This window comes from Dromiciops gliroides, chromosome 3 (assembly GCF_019393635.1).
Source record: "Dromiciops gliroides isolate mDroGli1 chromosome 3, mDroGli1.pri, whole genome shotgun sequence".
Classification (NCBI taxonomy): Eukaryota; Metazoa; Chordata; class Mammalia; order Microbiotheria; family Microbiotheriidae; genus Dromiciops; species Dromiciops gliroides.
Window position 1 is genome coordinate 157159280 of NC_057863.1, and position 25963 is coordinate 157185242.

At 40.7% G+C, this 25963-nt stretch overlaps 2 protein-coding genes across 4 annotated transcripts in view; one reads left to right on the top strand and one right to left on the bottom strand.

Moving 5' to 3' along the window:
• The window catches only part of FARP1 (FERM, ARH/RhoGEF and pleckstrin domain protein 1), a 339566-nt gene extending 337187 nt beyond the window's left edge, over positions 1 to 2379 (top strand). For all 3 annotated transcript variants that reach the window (XM_043998981.1, XM_043998982.1, XM_043998983.1), the window contains exon 27: positions 684 to 2379. In XM_043998981.1, coding sequence (XP_043854916.1) covers positions 684 to 765 — 82 coding nt within the window. In that variant the 3' untranslated portion in view covers positions 766 to 2379. The remainder of the gene's footprint in view (positions 1 to 683) is intronic.
• Positions 2380 to 5115: 2736 nt separating this feature from the next.
• The window catches only part of STK24 (serine/threonine kinase 24), a 152170-nt gene continuing 131322 nt past the window's right edge, over positions 5116 to 25963 (bottom strand). Inside the window, 11 exon segments of the mRNA XM_043994998.1 lie at positions 5116 to 7435; positions 11652 to 11788; positions 13906 to 13954; positions 15160 to 15180; positions 15497 to 15620; positions 17823 to 17865; positions 17867 to 17968; position 19405; positions 21891 to 21958; positions 21960 to 22013; positions 22015 to 22098. Coding sequence (XP_043850933.1) covers positions 7399 to 7435; positions 11652 to 11788; positions 13906 to 13954; positions 15160 to 15180; positions 15497 to 15620; positions 17823 to 17865; positions 17867 to 17968; position 19405; positions 21891 to 21958; positions 21960 to 22013; positions 22015 to 22098 — 720 coding nt within the window. The 3' untranslated portion in view covers positions 5116 to 7398.

A 25963-nucleotide genomic window follows, 5' to 3' on the forward strand; every position in this document is an offset into this window, starting at 1 on the left:
AAAGTTTGTGATTTCCTCAATTAAACATAGAATTTAATGTCAAGTAGCCAAAGAGGCTACTAAAAACTAGGTAATGTATTTGCATTGTTTTAAATATTAGCTTCTCTTCACTCATTTATCAAAGGGGCATCTATCTTGTGACATGTTACTGAAGAAGAGGGATATACAGTACAGGGTTGTAAACTACTGAACTAATCAAAGAGCAGGATATGGTAACGACAACAAAAAGTCATATTAAAGACTGAGCTGGAAAGAGACCTGAGAGGTCAGACTAGATCTCCAAGAACCTTGTAGCCATAGATGGAGTAGCTACAAGATGTAGCTATGGATCCTATGCTCTAGTCCAGTTGCATTTTACAGATGAAGGAACTGATGATACATACCTTTTGCATGAAGGTTGGTGACTTGACCCTATCTCCCAACTATAAGCACAGTGGGCTACTGATCTACCACTAACTGATCTTGAGCCAGAAACATCTGCCTTGAGGTTTAGGGCATCTCTATGATCCCTTCTGGAATCCCATACTGATTCTTCAGTACCCAATATCATGCTTACCTTCAATATTGATACTTGTCACAGAAATCATCAGTGTAGTTAATAATAAATACTATGTGGATTTTTTTTTTAATTGTTTTTATAGAGAAATTGCAAGAAGCTGATCTTTTCTGTTTTCCTCGTCTAGGTGGATGGAGGTGATCCGGAGCGCCACCACCTCTGCCTCACGTGCTTGTGTTCTAAGTCACAAAGAATCTCATGTGTATTGAGGGCTGAACACTCACTCACGTTTCGTTCCAGCAGTTGCTGCTTTTCTAGAGGACGTCTGAAGTTACTTTCTCCTGTATTAACGAAGCCTAGTAAAATTAAAACAAGTGGTTTTGCAGCAATTCTTGTCCTGTCCCAGCAAAACTGTTTTTACTCTAGTCTTTTCAGCTGTTGACTCCCCACCCCAATGGTAACAGAACCCCACCACCTCCTATCCTGTGTGGCGTTCTGTGGGTCCTTCTCTTGGTGTGCTGTTTTGTTTTGGTTTGTTGTTTTTTTTAGCTTGTGCCAGTATTAAAATATCGTTCTTAGAGTGCCAAATGACATTTCCTTTTCCTCCAAGATTGCACCTTAAAAAGCAGTACAAATGTACTTGCCCCCTCCCAAGAAACGTGATCCCATGTGCAAGTGCTATTTCTTTTTCTTAAAAAAAAAAAAAAAGAAAAAAAGAAAAAAAAACCTTTTTATTGTTTTGATCAGTAGACTGCTGCATTTTAAATGGAATAACGGCTTTTTTCACAGTGTATGATACACAATTGGCAGTCTTACAGTAAAGGAGGTCATTTTCAGATTTTGTTTTTCAATCTTTCTACTTTATTAATCAAGGAATTCCTACTAATTTTCTATTGTTATAAAAGTTTGCAGCACACAAACAATATTTCACTTTGGGGTTTCATGTTATAATGAGCTACTTACTCTGACATTTATCAGACCTTTGTCTTGGTGCAAGTTGACCAAATTGTTTACCTGTTAATTTTGAGCAGTGATGACTATTTGCAAAATGTAGTTTGTTTTTTTAAAGAGAAACAATGAAACACAAGTCCAGTGCAATATTATTTGGGCTATAAATGTACTGTGAATGGTGTGTACAATGGGAAGATATTAAGCTGTGGTGTTTTGCTGTTTGTTTCACAAGCATGAAAATACCTGTATGTCATTAACCATGGGCCATTTGTGACATGTTAAGTTATGAAAAGTGTTTTTTGTTGGCTTAAGTGGATGAAGAAACACTATAAAGTAATGGTACTTATTCCCCTTCCCCAGGCTTTCATTATTAAGACCTATATCCTATTGAAAAGAATTCATTTAAAACAAAGCATTCTACAGGCATACAGATTGTGACTGTCTCTTCATAAACAGGACTCTGCTATACCCACCCTTGCCCTCTGGTTTTGGGTTATTAAGCGTAGTTTGATATTTCATGTGCTGGACTGTTGGTATCCACAGGGAATCAGCGCGCAAACACAGACTGCATTTGGAACATTCATTTAAATATCCCGCTACAAAAAAATCATCTATGTTCCCTTATTGAAGGCCTTTGCTAATGCAAGTCTAAAAACCCACAGAAGAGCAGAACAGCAGCCCAGTGAACACACCTCTCTTCCCTTCCCCTATCAGCCAGTTTGATGTGGCATTTTTGCTGGAATACACAGACTTCATGGAGCTGAGACTGGCTTTGATACATATGGAAGCTGCAATTTTGAAATGGACTAGTAGCTTTAGACTTGTTAATCACTTGCCTTACAACATGTACCAGATGGTTTAAAGTACTAACAACAAAAGGGAATAAAAATACCTCACGCCACCACTGAGCATACCGCAGTTTGAAGGCAAAATGGCTTGTGGTCCTTTTGTTCCCCCCTCCTCCCTCTTGATCTGGTGGGATTATCACACTGCAATTTCCTTGCCAGGGTGGGGGCACACAGGGAGGAACAGCCAACATTGCTGGGGTCAGAAGGGGATGAATTGATGAGTCACAGGGTAAAGGAGTAGCCTCTGATAGCCACAATAAGAAAACTGGAAGCAAAGGAGGGGGTGGAGAAGCTACCACTCCTCCCACCCCACCCCCCATTTACTTATTACTGATATACTTTCCCCCTTGTCTTTAAGCTATGCCAACAGGAAAACTCAGCTAAAAATGGGACTTTAGAGATTTTTTAATCCAACCGCATTCCCAGATGTGAATCTTGAGGATCAGAGGTAAAGTGACATGCCCCAGGTCACAAAGGTAGTGACCTGGGTAGCCTGAGTTTGAACAAAGGCCTAAAAAACTTACTGAGTACAGAAATGGCTCTCAAGTATAAATTCATTAACTACCTCCTCCCACTGCACATCAAAGTGTCTGGCTGACAGGTTGTCCTGTGCTCAATGTTCACGTAGCTGCCCAAGACACTCAGAAGTTGTCCTCAAACACCTTTGAGTTAAGATAAATTGGTTACATGCCAGTTAGAAGTTTTTGCCAACAGGTAGCTGTCTACTTATCTACAGAAGGGTAGATAAGGAAGGAGACCCAGAATTTAAAAAAAAAAAAAAAAGCTCAGAAGCAAGCCAGTAGCCCAGTTACCACTGTCCTCCCTTGGCTCCTGTCCATCAATCAGAAATGGTTAATGACTGACCTAGTTTTCCACCAGGTGACCCAAGGTGGGAGACTCCCCCTGTGAGGATCAATGTTTGGCTGATGGTGTACACAATGCAATTTTCAGAATCATGGCCGTTTACATCTTTTTGAAGAATTCCATTCACCAACTTTTCACATAAACCTTGACCCAGGCAAATGAGTTTTCAATTACAGTTCAAATGACAAGTATGGGCACGGCTTGACTTGAGGCACATTAAAATGTTTACATTCTTAAAAGCCATTTGTGGCATGAAGTGGTCTCTGTGTCAACATTTTCTACTAGATGTACATTTACAAAAACAAATGGCCATTTTCAGAGAAATGTTTTTTACAATGACAATCCTCCCCACCAAACATCTCTCTTTCTCCTCCCAAAGTACAGCAATAATTTCCCCTTACCATAAGAGGGTTTACTAACCATACATATCGAAGTAGTATTAAAGGTCCCCTGCACTTTTCAGTTGCATACGCTTACTTATTTAGCTCTGAATCCAAAGACTGGTGGGTCTGTATGGGAGGGGACAGGATTGGAGAACAAAGCCATATGCAATATGTGACATCATTTGGACCACCTTTCTCAAGGTTGAAAACTGATTAAAATCCACCCCCCCCCCCCGTCCCAGGTCATGATTAGGTTTTCAGACACATCATATCACATACACATTACAAACACAAAAAAATCCATCCATTTCTGTGACCTTTAATGCCCCTTACATTTCACAGTGCCTGTGCTTAAGAACACTTCCTATGGGTCTACCCTCTTATTGTCATTTATGTAATACAAATACAGTATCTATGTTTTTGCTTTTAGAACAAGGAAATATAAAAACACGCTACATAAAGACCAAGAACTGAACCAGACACTTCCTAGGTACAACTCAAGGACATCTGAGGGGCAAAAATAACTGTTAGGAAGAGAAAGAGGAGAAGTGTTTCATTACTTTACCAAGGTATCACCTATTGCAACAGTGGGCCTCACAAAGGCAGAGCCAACCCATTCCATTAGTACAATCCAAGGACACTGAAAGGTTTCCAAATGGTAAGGTGACAACACCAAATACTGAGTTGGACATTAGCTTGCTGCTCCTAAAAGGCTAGGTAAGGTCACTGTTTGTATCCAAATAAAACAAGAAACTTCAAGACCATTTTCTACAATGAGCTGATACAGGAACGTCACCCACTCCCCCAAACCACAAACCAGCCTCCCACCCCTACCCTACCCTACCACAGAAGTGCGTGCATGTGCGCGCGCGCACACACACACACAGCCTTTCCACTGTTTTTTTTTTTTTTTTGGTTTGGGGTTAAGTGACTTGCCCAGGGTCACACCGCTAGTAAATGTTTAGTACCTGAGGCTGGATTTGAACTCAGGTCCTCCTGACTCCAGGGCTGGTGCTCTATTCACTGCACTACCTAACTGCCCCTCCACTGTTTTTTTGAGAAAATAAAATCATTTTCCTTAAGTATCACTAAGCTCTACTCTAATTCTCTATTCTATTTCTAGCCTAGCTCCATAGGCTGGAAGAAAGTCTTGTCTAGTATAGGTCTAATTTTAGGTCCTGCAGCAACCATACTGCTGGCAGTGAAGATTGTAAGTGTATGTACAAATGATAAACTTAGAAGTGAGATGGAATCATGGAATCTCTGAATTGGAAGTGACATTGGAGGGTGTTCATCCAGTCCAAATCAAACAAGATTCCCTTAAAGAGACTTCACAGGAAAGAGACTAATCTGTTAACGGTCTTTCCTTTTTTTTGGGGGGGGGGGTGGTGGTGGTGGTGGGACATTATAGTGCAGAAGCGTACTATACAATGCATAATTTTCTGAATTTAAGAAAATGCTGCTACCCATAGAAAGCCTCAGCTCCCCCAAAGAAAGTCAGTAATGCTCCAAGTTTTTCCCCAAAGTGAACTAATTCAAAGCAGTTCTCTTAAAAAGAAGAGAATGGAGACCTATCATTTTAAATTGATTAAAGACTATTTAACAATTAATATCAAGCCTGAATAATAAGCCTGGCCCTTCAGAACAAAATTTACTTTAAGACTGGCCTCAGCACTGAAAAGTATAGTGATTGTCCTTTATTCATTTTAAGTTTCAATAGTTTTATAAATTCTTTCACAACAGCCATGTTTCCATTTACCTTTAAAACAATGCTAGTAACACATAGCTCCCAGAGAAAAATAGCTCTTTGTTTCTTTTAGTGGCCCCTACTTCTTCAAACGAACTCGACGGAAATTTAGGATATACGTGGGCACATGGAAGCTAATTATGACCATATAGACTCAGCAACATAGGCTGAAATAGGCCCAGAATTGCTGGTCAGGATAAAATAGCTGTTGTAATATTGTCAAGGGCAGAGGCACAACTAGATTATTTCCCATAATCAAAAAGTATCCCACACAGAAATTCATGGCTCAACCAAGGTCTGTTTCTAATATCACATTATAATTGAAGGCAGAGTTTAAAAAAACAGCACTTCCTTCATTCAGGTAATGCCCAAGCACCTGAAAACCATTTGGGAATCTTTTTTTCCTCATCATTACAGTACATAGTGCCCTAAGTCAATAGGTGCCTCACGTGCCTAAGCTTTTCATACAACTTAAGTGTGTTCAGGAATTCCTTGCCTTCTAGCTTTAACACAAGGACAGGCAATGAGATACCCAACACTCTTTAAAACGTATGAGAAACAAAAGAGCCAACATCAATACAACTTTATGTTAAGACGTTTAGTAATGAAACCCTAAAGCAATTCAATGATCCTCCCCTATCTAGGGAAACCAAGAGTTTCTTTGTACCCTTGGAAGGGTAGTCTCCGCAAGAAGTCAGTGTACACTGGGAAAAACACAATGACTGACAGACTGTCCAAATTAGACCTGTGGTTTTAAAGGAAATGAGTACAGTAATCTCACAAGTATCTGTCAAAAACACAGGCAACATTCATCCACATCTCTTCAAGAAAATGCGCAAGAGCCTAAATAAGATTCAGTGTTTTAAAACTGGCCAGTTCTTTTAGTAGTCTTCCGTATGGTTTCCTTCAAAAATTGAGGGTATATGCGCATGCACACACGTGCAGACACACACACACACACACACACACACATACACATACACACACAAGACAGGAAATAGTGGAAGGAAACAACTTTCCTCAGTCACATTTCAAGGAGATTTTTCAAAACTGGTGTAATATAAAATTTATTCATGTAAGCATTCAGACATGTTTAGGTGGGAAAGATGATATTCAGATTCTACTACAAGGTTCAACAGAATAGAGTACTGAAAGGGATGATACATCTGGTGGCAAAATTGGCAGTGTACAATTTAAAACCAAAGTGAAATGAGGATACTTATTTTGGGGGTAAGGGGAGAACTTAAAATAATTTAAAGCTTTGTGAGGCTAGCCGCGTTCCAATTTAAAACACTGAGAAATAGTACCATCATTGAAAAATGAAAGCAACCTCTGTGTGTACCAAAAGACATATGGGGGTCAAAAAAAAAAGGAAAATTCTGCATTTGTTCAGGTATGAACAGGAGTTGTCCATAGGAGGGCATAATTATTATTCAATGGCAAACCCTGCAGATACCAAATCAAACCCAAATCACTGGTCACATCATTCAAAATGTACAAGTAATAAAGGCAAGGCAATATACTCAGTTATGGCCTGTCAAATATTTACTCCACCAATATTATCTACAGAAGCACTTGGCCATTTTGTACACAGTGATTTCTTATGCACGCTGAAAGGGTTTCAGTCAAAATGACACTATATACAAATCTGTACACAGATCCAACAGAGCGATTCTCCATCTCCTGTGGGAGTTATCAACTTAAAGCAGGATACCTGAGGTTTCACAATATCTTTAGTTGCCTTATCACAATCCCAAATATACATTTCAGGGTTGGTTTATTTGTTTTTGTCTTTTTTTGAAAAGAGACTTCTCTTGAATATATGCACTGTGGTTAAAATTAAAAACAACAATAACAACAATAACAAAATAAAACTAGCTTTAAGGAGCTGACACACCACCCAGCTGGGAGACTTCATCTTGCTGTGGCACATTGAGGAATGTTTGTTCTGTGGACAGCTCTCCCTCCTCTGGCCATGGGAGATGATCCCTGCAGTCAGTCACACACCTCTTCATGGGAGTCACCACAGGGTCTTCTTGATTTGTTTTAAAAAATAGAAAAAGAAAGAGAAAGAAGGAAAAACAAAAACTCCTAATAACAAAAAATACTTCAGTGGGATGAAGTTCCTCCACCACTCAGTGAATATCTGGGGGGAAAAAAGGAAAAATGACATCACTTCCCTGACACAGTTCACCAAGCCAAGCAGTGACCAAGAAAAGGTGAATTTTAACAAGAAGAAAACACTGTATTTTTTCCAAATTATCCAATTTGTTCCACCAGCCACATCAAAAGTGACCCTGAGAGCCACAAGTCACATTAAGCAAAGGCAGAAGGGGCTGGGGAATTGAAGAGAGCCCTCTTCCAACGAAGCTTCCACGTCAGAGTATTTCCTATTTCTCTTAAAGACATTTCTTCAAAAATCAATGACTTAATTTTCAAGCTTATAAAGCACCTGGAGCTCCTCAGGAACAGCACACCTGTGTTTTTGTCCAGGGTGTCCCTTTTGAACCCCCTGTGTAGATACATTTTAAAAACACCCACCACTGGTGATAATGCTTCAGTTTTGTTTTTTGTTATTTTTTTTTTAGTGAGGGCAATTGGGGTTAAGTGACTTGCCCAGGGGTCACACAGCTAGTAAGTGTTAAGTGTCTGGAGGCCAGATTTGAACTCAGGTACTCCTGAACTCCAGGGCCGGTGCTCTATCCACTGCGCCACCGTAGCCGCCCCAATGCTTCAGTTTTTAAAGAAATTAAAATTTTTACTTCAGAGAATGATGTTCAAGGCCTAGTTTTCTATAAACATCTGTCTGACTGATGTCACATAGAGGGAGCCAAAAAAAAAAAAATCCCAGATGAACCCAGAGTAAGACTGGCAATATTGAATACTGTAGACTAGTGTCTTTTTTCTCATCTAAAGAGAGAAAACTCGCTATCAGAGCCATAGTGGAGAAGAGGCAGGCTAGAAAAAAAGAGTGGAAAGCTTGCAGCTGGGGATTGGGTTTAAACGCTCACTCTGGTACCACCTCTGTGGCCTTTAACAAATCACTTAACCTCTCAGTTTCCTCATCTGTAAGAGGAGGGGGCTGGACTAGATGGTCTATGAGGTCTCTCTGATCTCTGCATCTGCTTTCTTTGTAAAAAACTGCTCTATACCCAAGGGACCTCTGTACTGGACAGCACTGAAAGAGGCTACAGTAGAAAGGCCTTGTAACAACAAGAGAGGAAAACCCATATTCAAACAAAACATGAATTAATAACTAAGTAATTTAACTATCAACAAGAAGGGGGAAAGTCCCACTTAACAGGGAAAAAAGCCATACAAAACAATTCTTGAGATAAAGGACAAACAAGACTCAAAGATGCTTAAGTTTCCACACTTGCTTATGATTTGTAAACACATTTCAAAAATTACCTGTGATAATTAAGGACACAGTTGATCTAGCATCGTGAATCAGCATTGAAGAAAAAAAATAAATAAGGCCTTACAGGGCAATAACAGATCAGATGTGAAGAAAGCTCTATATGTCAACAAGGGAAGAAAGACAGGAAAAGAGGCAAGGAAGGAAAGGAGGCTGATGGGGAGAATTTATTAAGAGCCTTTCCAAGCACGGTGCTGAGAGCTTTACAAATATTATCTAATCTTTACAACAACACTGGCAGATAGGTGTTATTATTATAATCTCCATATTACAGTTGAGAAGACTGAGGCAAACTGATATGAAATAACATGCCCCAGATCACACAGCTAGTAAGTGTATGAAGCCAATGCGAACTCAGGTCTTCTGGACTCCAAGTCCTCCCCTCTATTTGCTGCCTGTAAGCAACAGAACTATTCATTTTTTTCCCCTTTTTATATGATTTGTGATTTCTTCGGTACAGAGAATTCCCAGCAAGGGAACTTATTCTACCAATAAAGATGGGAAGCTGCACAGCAACTTCTCATCTCCATGAGTTGCCGGGGACCCTGAGGTCCAGAACTATTAATTTCACAATCCTGGCCAAATGGGAAAAGAGAAGAGCGCTGGAAATGCCCCTCTACACGAGGTTAACACAGCAGTGTTTGGGGATTCTCTCCATGCTGCTAATGATTATCTTCACGATGAGAAGAAAGGTAGGGCTTAGATGTATTAAACTTTTCAGGCCCATAAGACAAATGAAGGCAGTTCATTATACAAACTTTAATTCCTGTCCAAAACATGAAATCCCAAAACACTTAGGGCATCAGAGAGAATGTTTACAGTGGTCAGTTTCCAGAAAATGCACTCGCACAGATGGAGGGAGAGAGCTTGGTCCAGGACACCTGCTCCCTGAGGAGGAGTCATCTCTCTTTTTTTTGGGTGGGTGGGGGGACTTGCCCAGAGTCACACAGCTAGTAAGTGTCAAGTGTCTGAGGCTGGATTTGAACTCAGAGCCTCCTGAATCCAGGAGGATCCACTGCACCACCTAGCTGCCCCTGGGGGAGCCATCTTGCTAGCCATTTCTTTCCATCTCTAGTCCAAGGAGATGCAAAGGAGAAAGCAAACCTTACTGAAAATTGGCTCACCTGACTTAAAACCTCTTTATGCCATGCATTGACAAGGCAACAAAAAGCTCAGGGAAATGACTACTTAGTCACAGTCAGCTCTCAATAAGCCACACTAATGAAGGGGAACATTGGCATAGATAATTGAAAAACAGATTTAATTATTCACCTGACTTTGCTGCGAGTTAGAACAGGGAGGTGGATATTTACAACATGACAGAGAGCATGTTAAGCAGAGGAGCTCCAAGCCTCAAAGAGACAACGCGGATCCCCAAAGGGCAGAGATAACCCACAATGCACAATAATGGGAAGCAGAATGCGGTAACGCTCCTCTTTCTTTGAGACAAAAAGGAGCAAGAGAAACAATCTACAAAGGGGACTGGGCTGAATGTGACTTCAGTTCATCTGAGTATTTTCAGGTCTAGCTCAGAACTTTTGCCTCATTTTGCCTAAAATGACGCCATGACTGTCTGATAATAGGATCACGAAAGCAAAGGACCTCAGAGGTCAGGAAGTTAAAGCCCCTTGGTTTTACTGAGACGCAGATGTTAAGCAATTTGACCAGCCTCATGGAGCCAGTAACTGTCTGAGATGTAACAGCAGCCTGGGTCTTTCTGCCTTCAACTACAATATAATTAACCAAATAAAAAAGGATTTTACTATAGGCTAGGCACTGTGCGGCCACACTGTGATAGGCATGGAATTCTGACTAGGTCACCGGACTTCATAGATATCACGGAATCAAGAGCTCTTAGAGCCAGAAGGGACCTTCTAAACAGCATTTCTATATCTCATTCCCAGTAAGTTCTACAAGTACATATTCAGCAAATGCCTTTAATGAGAGACAACCTGTGGGAAGCAGATGGACAGAGTGGACAGTGCTGTATTTGGAGTCAAGAAGCCCAGGTCCAAATCGTACCTCTGCCCCTTTGGTGCCTTGGTGACTTTGGGCAAGTCACTCAAACTCTCCAGAGTTTGGTTTCCTCCCTTTTAAGATGAGCTATGTCAACTAAAGGATTTCTGGGTGTCTGTTCTAGATCTACATTTATAATCCTCATCCAGAACACCATTTGCCCACGACCCTCCACAAAGGAATAGCTTTGTGCTGGTGCTTAAATGAACTTTATCAGGCCAAAAATTTTATCATTAGAGGGACTTTAAGCCAGGTAATCAGTGCTGGAGTGGCAGATATGGAACGCTGTGTGACCAAGGTATTGCTCCAATTTCAGCTGTTAGTCTTGGCTTTATGCTCTCAAAACATCTTATGGGTTTTTTTAAAGGTAGGTGTGTGTGTGTGTGTGTGTGTGTGTGTGTGTGTGTGAGAGTGAGAGAGAGAGAGAGAGAGAGAGAGAGAGAGAGAGAGAGAGGAGAGAACTCCCTAAGCACAAAATGCAGTGACATTCTCAGAAGGGCCCATGGCTCTCTCCCCATGTGCTGGCCTTGGTTACTCTTCTCTGGACAGTGCAGCTCTTGGCCACCTTTGCTTGGCTTTACCATTGGGATCTTACAGGAAGTAAGGCTGGTCCCTTTTGGAAGCCTCTTCAGGACCAGAGTTTAAAAAAACATTTAAGGGGCAGCTAGGTGGCGCAGTGGATAGAGCACTGGCCCTGGATTCAGGAGGACCTGAGTTCAAATCCGGCCTCAGACACTTAACACTTACTAGCTGTGTGACCCTGGGCAAGTCACTTAAACCCAACTGCCTCACTAAAAATAAAAAAAATAAATTAAAATTGAAAAAACATTTAAGAACAGTAAATACACACAGCACCACTACTTCCCAACACAAGCTCAGGCTCATCTCCAAGGGGAACATTTCCCATGGAAACTGAGGAGTTGGTTACCTTTGAAGCCTCTGTACAAGCTGAGACACCATGGTGTCCGAGATCCCGGGACATGCTTCTTCTGCCAGGTAAATTGCACCTCTCAGTTCTTCAATGGATCCCATGTTGCCTCCACTTGCCTGGCTTTTCTCTTTCAACTTAAAAACCAATAAAATATATATATTAGCAAGGGAACTGCTCGTAAGAAGTAATACGAACATATGGGCACAGTGCTGAGTTCAATCTATGCATCTCCTGGGCTGTGTTCCAGCTTTATACCTGATGTCTAAGTGGTCCTTGATCCTATGTGGTTTGTCCCAAACGAGGAGAGGTGGGGGAATGCTTTCCCCAGGTGTCTAGAGAACACGTTGGAAGCAATGCTGAACAGTAGTACTTAATATTACTCATGTATCTTACATTGGAAGAACATACTTTACTCAAGTTAATGGCATACGTTTCTTTCATCATGATTATTTTTCCTTACATAGCCTTCATGCCCAAATCTCTCCCTTTCGCTTCTCCTCCCCTGGCAAACCATCGCTTGGAACACAGATTGAAAAACACAACACAAAACTCCAGCAAAAGCACTACCCAGACGGATGGCTCTCTCTCTGCATCTGTGTAAGAATATTCCTCCCCACCCTCTTCTCTGGGCCCGGCTGGGTCCTTTTAATGACAGTGTCACTTCTAGTCATTGTTTATTTTGCTTTTCTGTTCTCTGACTTTGCCCTCCATGGATTCATCAGTCATTCTCTGAACTCTTCATCATTGTTTCTTTGGGGGTCAAATCGTATGCCTTGGTCTCCTTAACTACAAAAGGAAGGAAAGTGGGGCATTGGCATCTAAGACACCATCTAGCTCTGAAGCCTGTGACTGTTCCCATTTCTGTGACACTCTAACCACAGCCTGCACCCTACTACTCCACACGCCCTAGTTCTGTTAGAGGGAGAAGTCAGGGTGACTAGATGAGACATCATGAGACATATGGATTTGGAATTCTGATGAAGGAGTAGAGCGTGTCCTCAAAGGTCTAGAAGAAGAGAACGGCAGGACTAAAAATTGCCTTTAAAGAAAGCAGACCTTAAGGAGTCTTAGAGGATGTTCCTACCTGCCCCTCCTACCTCAAAAGAGGTGTGGAAATTACATAAGATAATATCTCTGAAAGGGCTTTGAAAACAGAACTTAACAGAAACAGAAAATTAACTGTTGAATGTGGGCATGGCTTGGTCCAGGCCAGAATCTTTTCTGCTTTCCAAGTAATGGTTAAGGAGCATTCTCCTAGTACTTATGGGGTCCTTTCCTGGAAAGATCACTAATGCGCTGATATCAACAATGCCCTGAGGCAGGTGATAGTCCTAAGGTAAGGAACAGGAAAATGTGACCAGAGAAGCAGGGCAGAAAGGAGAGAAAAGACAAGGCCATCTGACTCCTAAGACGCTGCTCTCGTGCTCCCATTCTTTTATTGGGAACGCTCTAAGTGGTTAGGAGAAAAAACACTTGAAGCTGGACAACAGCTGTTAGATAAAGGAAAGAGATCAAAGGACTAAAAGTATCAGGGGGCCCTGCTGCTTTTCTGATGACAAGATGCCTGAGTCAAAACTCAAGTGGGTTGAACTAAGATTATACTTTAGAGGGTAAAAGAGTTACAACTCAAATTGAAATCAAGACCCATGATGCAGAGATCCACATACTTTTAGTATTTTTCACATCTTACTTTTTTTTTTTAAATGATTAAGTTTGCTCTGTACAAAGTGACAAGTATGGTGATGTTTTACATGATCATCCAGGGATGGCCCTTATCAGATTGTCTATGGTCTTGGGGAGGGGAGAGGGAAGGAATTAGTCTCTAATAGTATTCTACTGCATTATGGAAATGTTTGTTTCATTTAAGGTTCAGAATAAATTAAATACTTAAAAAAAAAAAGTAACCAGTGTTCACTACCATCCCCACCCAGAAACAAGACAACAAGACACCACTGTGACCAACCCTCAGCCTTCAAAGGGGTGAAAAAGTGGCCACAGCCCCATTGGTTGTGGGGAAGGGGAAGAAGCATGTGAAGACAGGTATGGGAAGGGAGAGATTTTCTCAGAATATGACACTAAGCCACTCATTAGTACCTAAAAGTAACCTTTACGTGTCAGATACACCCCGAGGTTTCTGAACCTGTTTGGACAGCATCTATTCCCTCCCATTTACCCTCTCCTGACATCACCAACACCACACAGTAAGAGCAATCTGTAAAATAATAATGCTGACAATACAGCAATCCTTAACTGCTGCAAATAGAGGAGAAATGACTGTAGATAAGCATTGAGACAAAGGCCTCCTTTGTTGATATCTTTCACCCTATAAAACAATAATAATCATGAACATAAATTTGAGTCAATTTGTTCTGACTTAACAAAATTTTACTACTTTTCAAAACTTTGGTCACTTGGTTCAAAAGAAGTAATATATTTGTTTAAAACAAACCAAAACACAACACTAATTCCATTATGTTACGGGGTGAGGGACAGGGGGGGCCGAAGGGAGTTTTTTTCACTCTAAAGAGTAAAGACCAACAAAGGAAAGATAATTTAAAGAAAAGAAATAACAAGCTATTAGGACAGTCTATGACAACTTACAATTGTTTCTTCCGCCACATGTGGCAGAAAGTACAACAAAATCTTATTATTTTGATTCATAATAATCCCTGGTTCATATCCATTCCATAAAGAAGCTGGATGAATTTTATTGTTAAATTACTTATGGAGAAAATTTTAAATTAAACACTGTAATCAGGATGGGAGTGGGGATATTTAAAGCTTTTCTTAGAGAAAATATCTAATAACACTACAGCAATACCTACTTGTACACATAAACAACTACTAAGCTAATTATAAATGATTCAGGTCTTTATAAAAGCAGAATTGTAAGACCATGACTAGGCTAACCATTAGTTTGGATATGTACTGGAAAAGCTACAGCTAGTGTAGTAGCAATAAAAAGTGGGAAGAGACAATAGTGTTAAACAAAGGCAATGGGAAGGAATACAGATATAAGGCGTAAGGGAGTAGGACAGTTGTCTTCAGGAAGAGCAGTAAGACCTGTCTCTTGTTTGGGCCCTGACAGGGCATCAACAGTACCAATAGTTGGAAATTATGTGGAGTGAACACAATCCCCACTCCTCCCTCATAGAAGTAAGAACTTCCTGATCATTAGCTGTCCAAAAAATGGAATGGAATACCAGGGGACATAAGCACCCACTGACTAGACATATTATGAATGAACAGTTGGTATGAATGCTAAAGAACTAATTCATGGAGTAATGAATAAGAGTTGAGAATAGATGACCTTTAAGGTCCCTTCTCAATCCAGGAGTCTACCAACTCATGGGTAAAATCAATTCTTTGCACATAACCCTGGTGGTAATCTGGGAACAGTGCTATACCTGAAAACAGAGGCTGTGGTTTGAATCTTTGCTCTAACCCTCTCCCTAACAAGACAATCAAGCCAGGTCCTCTAGGCTTTTAGCTATCTGAATTTAACCTCTTTGGTACTTGACCAGTTCTAAGCTTAAGTAAGAATTTTTAGATCCATCAACATTAAGTCATTACCAACTGACAAACCAATTCCTTGAGTCATCTTTTAGGCTTCCACAGTCTGTTCCCAAATTTTTTCAATTTAACACCAAAACTCATGTCCAGTGAGATAAGATATATACCTGTCCAGTGTTCAAAACTGAAAAGGTACCTAGCAAACGATCATTAAAACCTATTTATATTTAATCATCAGGTTCTATTTATATCTAAATATTTAATTTATATTTAAAACATTGTGTTTAAATAATTCTATATATAATATAATTTAGGTAATTAAATTCTACCTTATTTCTTCCAGTTCCTGTGGCTTGAACGGCTCATTCTCCAGGTTCTTAGGATCTTTTTCTCTGATTGTGAAGATCCAGTCTCCTGAGTCACTGCCGCCTGATGCCTGACCCATCTGTTTCTCTTAAAACAAAAATTCAGAAGTCTATCCGTCACTAAGTAATATTAACACTGAAAGGACTCAATTCAATAAAACAGGATGGAGGATGAAAGGGGCTAGAGACACAAATCAAGAGTAGACAGAGCATTTAAGCCATCAAGGGCAAACTCCACATCCTGGTGGTCTACTGAAGTCAGGCTCACCAAAACTTGTAGTGGGTCTGTTTTAACTGGGCATCTGGCAGTATACTTGCTAGTTGTGCCACAGAACTGAGTTCTGGACAACCAGCAGGGCAGCACCCCCCCCCCACCTCACCCACGGAGCAATGGAATCCTTGTGATTTTATGAGCCAAACTGAAAACATTGCACTTTCTCATTTACAGCAGAAAAAGAGGCCACTGCTTAGAAAAATGAAGTGGCCATCACTTGCTAGACACGGAGCAAAGCTAACATGCCATAATTTTCTATCTTAGGATCCCCAAGTCCATAAATCAAAAGAGATATCTCTTCCTTTCGGTACTTTGCCTACAAACAAGACAAGCTGTTATCACATCACAGCGGTCTCCTGTGTTCTGAATGACAAAGTTCAGGTCACATAAACTGAAATCCAGAAAAATTATGTTGTTGTTTTTAAATAAAAAATATATCCTTAAAAGTAAGATTTTTAAGAGATCAAACCACCAGGTACACCTTAATACTTCTCTCATAAATCTTAATCATTTCCAGTTTTAAGCTAATCTAAATCTCTGGTCTTAACCCCATTCATTTTAGTGTTCCTTTCTCACTAATTGAATTCTCTCAGGACTCTGAGACTTCAGAGCTAAAAGTCCTTTCCAGTTATTTGGTCCTTAAATGGTCACTGTTATTTTCTGTCTTAATTATACAAAGTCTATTATCTGGCTAAGGCTATGGGGAGCTTAAGAGGTTACTTCAGGCTTGTCTTTCTAACCTCATTAGCTAAGATGGCATGGAAGCTTAAAGAAGCAGTTATGAATAAAAAATTAAACAGTATTTTAAAGGAGACATCACACCAGTATTTTCAAGAAAGAGAACCAGTTAAAGATGAACAATTTTATTCTCGGAAGTTTCATTCATGCAATCAGGGGGTTAACAGAACATTAACATGTTCTAAAAAGGAATCTTAACAAAGGCATCATTTCAATCTGGTACATTTACTGCCAAAAATTCATAAAGTTAATTGAAGTGACATTTTCTGCTCTGTGATTCTCTGATTATATGAACGGTAGAAGGATGATTAGCACTGTGGCCAACTCAAGCAAGGAAAGTCTTCTGAGTCTGATCACTTAACACAATTTTTACTATAAGCTAAAGGCACCCAAAAAGTGTATAAAGCCAAGTAAACCTGTTCACTAACTTATATTTGCTCATGTATTCAGCCAAAAGAACTGTGAGAAAAGGAGCCAAAGCATTCTAGTGACCCACCCACCACAAAGCTGAGCATTTCCATTACCAATGTTCATAGAAAAAGGGACATATTTGGCAGCAGCTACATATGAATTTACACATGGAAGATAGTCAGATCTTAGTGAACATATAATAAGAAAAAGATGTAGCCATTTGCTAAAATTCACAGGGATTTGTGGTGTCAGGTAATCACAATGACCTTTTTATCTGGATAAAGGCATAAAGACACATCAGGCAGGAGTTTCACTTCTTAGTTTTTAAGGGCATCAATCAGCTCTCTTGATGCATGCACATTCATTCTTTCAAGTTCTGGTGCTTATCACCCAGTGACTTTACACATAAGGCTTTATCAGTTTTTACTACAGCCTAATGCCTTCTCTCTTTCTCTAAAGAGAAACGTATATTCTGATGTTATCACACACATCAATTTCCTTCCTGATCCTCCAACCTACATTCAGCTCATTACATTTTGGAACATCCCTGGTTTTATATCCAAAGAATGTATCAGATTCATTCATTTTTTCATTTTCCTTTGACTTGAAACATCAAAACATTTCTTTCAGAAAAGCCAAGGGAAACAAATGTACTTCATAGTTAAACTTCTTTCCCTTCCTTAAGCTTCCTGCCTAAACTGAAACACTCAAACGAAGGCTTGGAAGACCAGCTCTCTGCTATCTAAAGCCCATTTAGGGACAGTGAATACCAGAGGAAAAGTGACAGCCGAGAGAAAAGGAGAAAGAAAGAACAAACATATTCTTTATTGTTGGACGATGAAATAGTTAACAGATGGAAGATACCACACTCTGAATCTTCTGAACTGGAGTCATCCTGGCTCTGCTCAGCCCTTCCATCTCTTGTACCTGTCAATGAGCTCGGTCAAGTAAGACGTTTTCTTTGCATTCCTGATTATAAATTTGTGTTTCAACAACTCCTTTGCTGTAGGTCTCTTGAAAAAACAAAAGTCAATAAGATGATGTTCACTTCCTTCTACTTGAAGGTACCTCCAGAACCCCTCCCTCCTCAGTGCTTCCAATGATGACATTTCTAACAAACTAGACTTTCCAGCTGAGCCCACAGGAAGGTGCCCTCCATTATCTTTCTCCACATTGCCCTTACCTTGATATGCATCCAATCCAACCAACATTTGTTTTGAACCTACTATGTGACAGGAGGTACTACACTGGAGGCACAAAGACAATAAAAAGAGGAGCTATGGGGTAGCTTGGTGGTGCAGTGGATAAAGCACTGGCCTTGGATTCAGGAGGACCTGAGTTCAAATTGGACCTCAAACACTTGACACTTATGAGCTGTGTGACCCTGGGCAAGTCACTTAACCCTCATTGCCCCACCAAAAAAAAAAAAAAAAAAGTCAAAAGAGGAGCTAAAATTCAACTGGGAAAATACACCATGTACACCAATGAAACTTATATACATGATCCTTTGATATGTAATGCTATATATGGCCCACGCCAAGTATAAGTTGTACAGGTTTATTTCAATTATCATGTTATCTCTTTTTGTTATTATCAAAAGGCCATCATGGCTCAATTTTTAGGAACATGTTCTCTCTTTTGGAGTGTCTTCCAAAAAGAAATCCATCCGACATTGTGTGGTCTAGGGTAGGAAGTGTCCAGAGGGAATCTGTGTAGCACTGCAAATACTGACAAGAAAAAAGACAGCTGTTTCCTTCACATTCTATGCCCAGCTTTGCTCCGTAGGAACAATTATGAACTGCCTCTAATATGATTAAAGGATATTAAATAGCAACCTGCAACCATCATTCATTGTGTTTGACAAATTCATTCATTTGCCAGTGCCTTTTATTTAGAAATTCAGTAATTCGCCATGTTTTGAACCTCGATAATTCGAGACCATTTAACTAAGTAACTTCTCTATCCAACCTCCAATCGTCACTCACATTCTGGTATCCCTAATAAGTTACATAAGTCAAGAATTGTTTCATGCTTTTGGCAGAGCAACAGCCATGACCCAGAGGCTAACAGGCCAAGGCCTGCCAACTGCTTTTGCCACTTAAGAGACGACAATGGGTACCAATTATAGGGAGGGATAAAATGAAAGCCGAAACCACCAGGTAGAAATACAGCAACTACGATTGAGGTACGATCAAAACTCTTCTCTTAGAACAAATAACATACTTAATGAGAGTGGTCATATTACTCAGTCTTTTTTTTTTGGGGGGGGGGGGTGAGGCAATGAGGGTTAAGTGACTTGCCCAGGGTCACACAGCCAGTAAGTGTCAATCGTCTGAGGCCAGATTTGAACTCAGGTCCTCCTGATTCCAGGGCCAGTGCTCTATCCACTGCACCATCTAGCTGCCCCATTATTACTCAGACTTGTGAAAAAGAAAGGATCTGCAGACACACTTGGCAATATCAGATGTCCTCTCACTTCTAACTCATTCCCTAATGCCCTCACATCATGTTTCTTTTTTTTTTTTTGCAGGCAATGAGGGTTAAGTGACTTGCCCAGGGTCACACAGCTAGTAAGTGTCAAGTGTCTGAGGCCGGATTTGAACTCAGGTACTCCTGAATCCAGGGCCGATGCTTTAACCACTGCGCCATCTAGCTGCCCCCCACATCATGTTTCTAAGTTCCCTTACCTTCCTTCTGATTCCCTTTATGAGTATAGACTAGGTAGCAATAGCTATATTAGTGATTATCTATATCTGGGGTGTGTGCGTTTTAATTTACAGGAGGGTCAAATCAATTAGTATCTACAACTACTATCCTGCAACCCAACAAAGAGAATGTCCATCATATAAGACTGATATGGTCCTGGAACTAAACAATTTATTGTACATTCACAGAACAAGAGACATTTTAGTTTTCTGGCTTTATCAAATCTGTTAACTCACTATCCCCTCAGTGAGTCGTGACAACACCCTAGTACAGTGATATGATCCATGCTTTAACACCTTAAAAAATAGTCAATGAGAAGATGAAAATAAGCTCCATTTTACAACTAACAGCTAGAAAACTCAGGACTACTAAGTGGAAGGAGCACGTGTAACACAGAAACAGGGTCTGCTTTTTCGGAGTCAGAGGGACCTAGCTCTGCTACTCATGACTGATGCTCTACAGACAGGTCCACAGAACCTCTCTTAGACCTCATTTTCCTCATCTATAAAAACAGGGGGACAGACTGGCTTAGGACGAGGAGCTCTCGCAGCTCTAAATCCTGCCATCCTATCTTGTCAACCTCAACTCCACCTAAAATACCAGCCTCATGGATCTAACCTAATTTGGAGCAGAAGCTAAGCCAAACCTATGTCATCATCAAGTGTTTCTGTGGCTTTCCCACCTCTAATTAAATGTAAATGGAGGGAAAGAGGAGGAAAAGGGCAGAAAAAGAGAAGAGGGAAGAACTGAAACACACCCACCCTTCCGAGGGGCATTTATTTTCAAGGTGGTTTTTTCTTTCCTGTTTCAAGCCAAGTTGAAACTGAACACAAGGTACATAAAAACTCAATTGGTGACTAGTTTTCTCATTTGCCATCGACATTGCCAAAACATTGTTAATACATCACAATTTGCTCTCGATAAACTAATATTTTCTTTAGGATTTTCTATTTTAAATGAAATCGTCTTCCAGTCTCAAATTGGGAATCGGAATCCAGGAGAGAAAAAGCATCATCAGGATCAGGTAAGGAGAACCTGGATGCATAGGCCTTAAAAGGCAAAACAACTATAAAGAAATGACATGTGTAGAAGTCAGTCACCAATTGGCTAGGGAACAAAATGGGTATGTGACAAGGTTTAAACTGGTAACAGCAGCAAAGACAGAAACGGAAGGAAAATATGTATCAGAACTGATAGTTGTTTCTAACCTGCCACTAATTAAAATAAAATAGTTGACAAGGATGTGTCTGAAAATCTAAAAACAGCAATGCTTTCCATAACATAAAGGATGGCTATCAAGGATCAAGTTCACAGGTTTGAAACTTTGCTGTCCTATAAAAAAGGGCCCCACCCTTTTAAAAAAGGACAATAGTAATCTTACCTCCTAACCTTGATGTACTTTGAATTTCCTCTTGTTATAGGGGACCATAAGCAGCAGAGGGTAGTGGAAAAGAGCACTGATTTAGAGGCAGAGGGCCTGGGTTCAAATCCCAGCTTTCAAATTTGCTATCAAATGTAGACCTTGGGTAAGTCATTTAACTTCTCTTAGTTTCCTCACCTATTCCTGTGATTCAAAAACAGTAAAGGGTTCAAGTTTCTCAATCACAGGAACAGGAACACGATAGATTTTTCTGGAAGTGTGAAGGCAATCAATCTAGGCTAAGATTGGCAAAGATATGGGGTGGTGTTTACAATTAAGATTTTTTAAATGGGTGTATATTTACAAGAAGGCAGGAACCATATTCCAAGTTATAATATGACTAGAACTGAAATCATATTTCTTTTATTCAGAAATTCTGAGATAGAAAGACCTTTAGGCTTAAATTTTATATTCAGATCAAGTCTTCCATTATAGGGTATTTAATGTGCTTGGCAACAAGACTGAAGAATGGAAAATTTACCTCAAGCTATTTTTTTCTGATTTCAAATTTAAAGCCTTTTGGGGCAAAACTCCAAGAAGTTTGTGTGTGCTCTTTTTCTATGATAATCAAGATACTCCTGTGGTTGACACACCAACTCCTGTGCACCCCTGTTATGACCAGTTTTCACAGTTGGCATGTGAATTCTTCCTGATTCTATATGTCGTTTAGCAATGTGTTGGACCACAACACCTAATGTTTTTTCTAATAGAATATTTCCATACTAAAGTTCTCCCCGCAACGTAAAAACAAAACAAACTAGTGTCATGAACCCCGTCACCCCCTGCTTGGAGCTCTTCGTAAGACTTACAAGCTCGGCTCCTTGTTCAGACAGGCCTCCACAAACTCTTTGAGGGGCTTGCTGTAGTTGCCTTCCAGCGGTTGGCGGATTGTTCTTTGGAATGAGGAATAACACCTTCATGGGGTGCAGCTCCCGAATGAGGAGGTTCTCCTTTAGAGCCAGCTCTATCGCCGTTATGGCCCAAGGACCAGATATCTGCCATGCAATACAAAACAATCTTTAAGGACCAAGAGCAGGATTGTATAGAGAACATTTTAGTTTGGGCGAAGTAGCATGAGAAAGATACCAACAGTGTTCGAATCTTTGGAAAGTATTAACAGCTGCCACTTGGTCAGCCTAAATAAACATTTTAAGGTAAGCAAACATGTCAGATCTCACTGGGAACACTGTGCTTAGTGCCAGGCACCACATTTTAGGAAGGACAATGATGAGCTGAATCAAATCCCAAGGAGATAAACCAAAGTACTGAGGGGACTGCACAGAGGCTGAAGAATGGAGTGAGAAAATAATGGTTATCTTCTAGCACAAAAGAGAAATTAGATTTGTCTGTGAGGGAAAAGTAGAACAATGGACAGAGATGCCAGACAAGCACACTTCAGTTCACTCAGAAGAGAATTTGACTGTTAAAGCCAACCAAAGGTAGAGGACCAGGGCATGTCAGGAATCAGAGAGCAGAACGGGGCAGTCATGCGATCCAGGGCCCAGAGGTCAAGAAGACCTGAGTGTAAATCTGGTTTCAGGCACTTAATTAGATGTGTAACCCCTTAGCAAGTCATTTCACTTCTGCTTTCTTCAGTGTCTTCCCGTGTAAAAGGGGGATAGTGATAGATCTTACCTTTCAGAGTTTGTTCTGAGAATCAAATGGGATAATATTTGTAAAGTGCTTAGCAAGCAGAGTGCTTAAAGGCAGGTATTTAATAGAGCCCTGGTAGAAAGTTGCCAGCCCCCCTCCCCGCTGAGAAGAGAGAAGGAACCACTCACTGCTCTTGGTGAATTTTCCATGTAAAGAGAATGAGACAGTTCAAAATTGAGGAGGAAGGAAAAATTTTATGAAAAACTCTCATGGGGAAAAGAAGAAAGTTGTTTTTTAAAAATGCTAAGAACTGGGCTTGTGATTTTATTGGTACAGGGTACTCCCTGGTGTGGAAACTCCCTCAACCAATATAAGTTGGCACCTTCCCCGCCAAGCATTGAACGCTTATGTGTGACTACTAAGCAATACTGAACCAACATACGTTAAGAGGCAGAACTTGAAGCCAAGGATCACTGGCTTCCAGGCTCTTGATCCCCCCACATCAAGCAACCCAAAGAGAGGAATTAAGGAATTGTAACCTGTCCTTTTGGGTCATTTTATGTCAATATATCCATCATGGAGACAAAGCAATTGAAGGCCCTAACAAATTTCTCTACAACCGCTTCTGTAATCAGAAGATTAAAGGGCTTATTGGCAAAGGGTTTCTAAGCCACCAAGATTAATTTATCTGCCTTTAGAAATGGCTGTTTCCACTGTTCATCTGTCTCACTTTTCACAACTGCTATCATCCAGAAAATGCTTACTAGCATCTAACCTACACTATTGGTGGCACTTTAAACTTGTAGTCTCTCTCCCTTTTGTCCTAAGGGGAGAGAAGAAGTGTTCACATACAGGGATGGCTACTAAAGGAGCAAAATTACTATCACGCAGAGTAACTGAATCTGCCTTCCCCCGTTGTCTACAATTTTTTGCTCCAACTTTATTTTGCATGCTTAGGTCAGGACTTTAGCTTAAATCAGCTGCTTCCAGATACCATCAGCCCAGCCCCCCCCCCCCCCATGAAACTGTGCACACACAAGGACTGTACACCACCAGTAGCTTTGGATGGTGGCTGAGGAGAGTACCAAGAAGTGGTCAAGCAAAGGGAGAGAGAGAAAGTCAAGGTTGCAAGAATGCAAAGTTAAGATTTTTTTAAAGATTTGCAAAACACTCCTAAATGACAAGTCACAAGAAACGCTTCTGAAACTTTCAGAGGCAATGCAAGGGGTGAGAAGAGCTCTTGCACTTGAATGAGAGGGGTCCAAGTCAAGGCACAAAGTCTGGGGTCAAGAGACCTGGGTATTGAGAATCCCAACACTGCTAAGTACTGTCTACTTCCTCTTTGGCAAGCTCCAGCATCCCCAGCAGGAGCTCTCACTTCCCTCATCTGTAGCAGCCTCCACAGCCTCTTCCAGATTGATAAACATAAGACTTCAAGCCCCAGCTTAGTACACCCACTTAGCAGGTGTGTGATCTTGGGCAAGTCAACGTCCTTCTCTGAATAGGCTGTGTGTTAAATTGGGACAACAGCACACTATATATAGTGCGCAGGGTTGTTGTGAGGGTGAGTCCAAGTGATCGACTGCCCATACCCTTTGACTCAGCAACAGCACATCACTAGGCCTATGCCCCAAAGAGATCGAGAGAAGAAGGGAAAGACTCATGCCCAAAACAGGTTGTAGCACGTTGTTTCTGTAGGAGCAAAAAAACTGGAAACAAGGAAACACATTATAGTATATTAAGTAATGGATGGTTTATTACTATAGCCCATGACAAAATGGACAGTTTCAAGGGAAACTGGGAAGACCTTTATGAGCTGATTCAGACTAAAGTAAGAAGAACTAGGAGAACAATTTATAGCATGACCTTGGTCAAGTCACACCTTGCCTCCTCACTGCCTGAAGCTCTGCTGCAATCACACCACTTGCAGAACTCAATGCAGAAGTACTGAGAGAGGGTCTAACAGAAAAGAAGTACGGCCACTAATCAGCTCTGTGACCTTGGCAATTCTCTTCTTTGACCAGGCACTTTCTCGGGCGGTCTGTCCCTCACGCCTGAAATGCTCTCCCTGTTCCCTACTGACCTCCCTGGCTTCCTTTCAGGCCCAACCAAACTAAAATCTTCTCCAGGAAGCCTTTCCCAATTTCTCTTAATCCTAGTGTCTTCCCTCTATCAATTATTTCCTACTTATTCTGTATATAGTTTGTTTATACCTGTTTTCATCTTGTCTCCCCCATTTGACTGTAAGCTCTTTAAAGGCAGGGACTGTCTTTTCTCTCTTTTCTGTTCCAAGGGCTTAGAAGTGCCTGGACAAAGTAGGTGCTTAATAAATGTTTACTGATTGACTGATTAACCCTCAGACTTCTCAATCAACAAATGAAAGTGTCAGAGTAGATGACCTCAAGAGGTGCCTTTCAAGGAGCCTTTGTTCTAAGTTTACAAATAAAAGCGCAATAAGTGTAAATGGAAAAAATGCAACAAGATAAATGAAACTGAATCCTGAAAGATGATATTAATGAAGCTGAGGACTCAGAAATGAGAAAGCACTTCTACCTGCCAAGCTGACATTTCTTTGCACAGCATGGTTATGGGTATGGAACACAACACATAAAAAAGGAATTTTTTCAACATATTATGTTTTCCTCAACTTTTCCCCCACACCCCCCCCCCCATAATAAAAGATGGCTGTCAGGAAGGGGAGAGAAAGCTATATTAGGTATATATGTGGGTAATATAAAAACAAAACAATAAAAATTCATTTTTAAAAATAAAAGCAATAAACAAACAGGTATTGGCACTGTCCCACATCAGATCTGGATCGCCTACTGTTGGCCCAACTTAAGAATCCACATGCACGGGGCAGCTAAGTGGCACAGTGGATAAAGCACAGGCCCTGGATTCAGGAGTACCTGAGTTCAAATCTGGCCTCAGACAATTGACACTTACTAGCTGTGTGACCCTGGGCAAGTCACTTAACCCTCACTGTCCTGCTTAAAAAGAATCCACACGCCCATTCAACAGCCAAAGGGAAACAAACCAAAGAATTCCCTCCTATCTTGATTCCTACCTCCTCTGATAAGATAGGCTTTGGGCACAGGCTCCTAGATGAGAGGTTATCCCCAAAAGGGTTAGTCCCACCCCAGATCTCCTGGCTCCAAATCCAGTGTCTTGCCACACTATTCTGATGGTTGTTAAATAAGAGGAATTCGTTTTCTCTGCCTCTCAGCGACAACAGCCAACAGAGGTCAATAAAGTGCTGGCTGGTCTGATGGCATCTAGAATATGAACT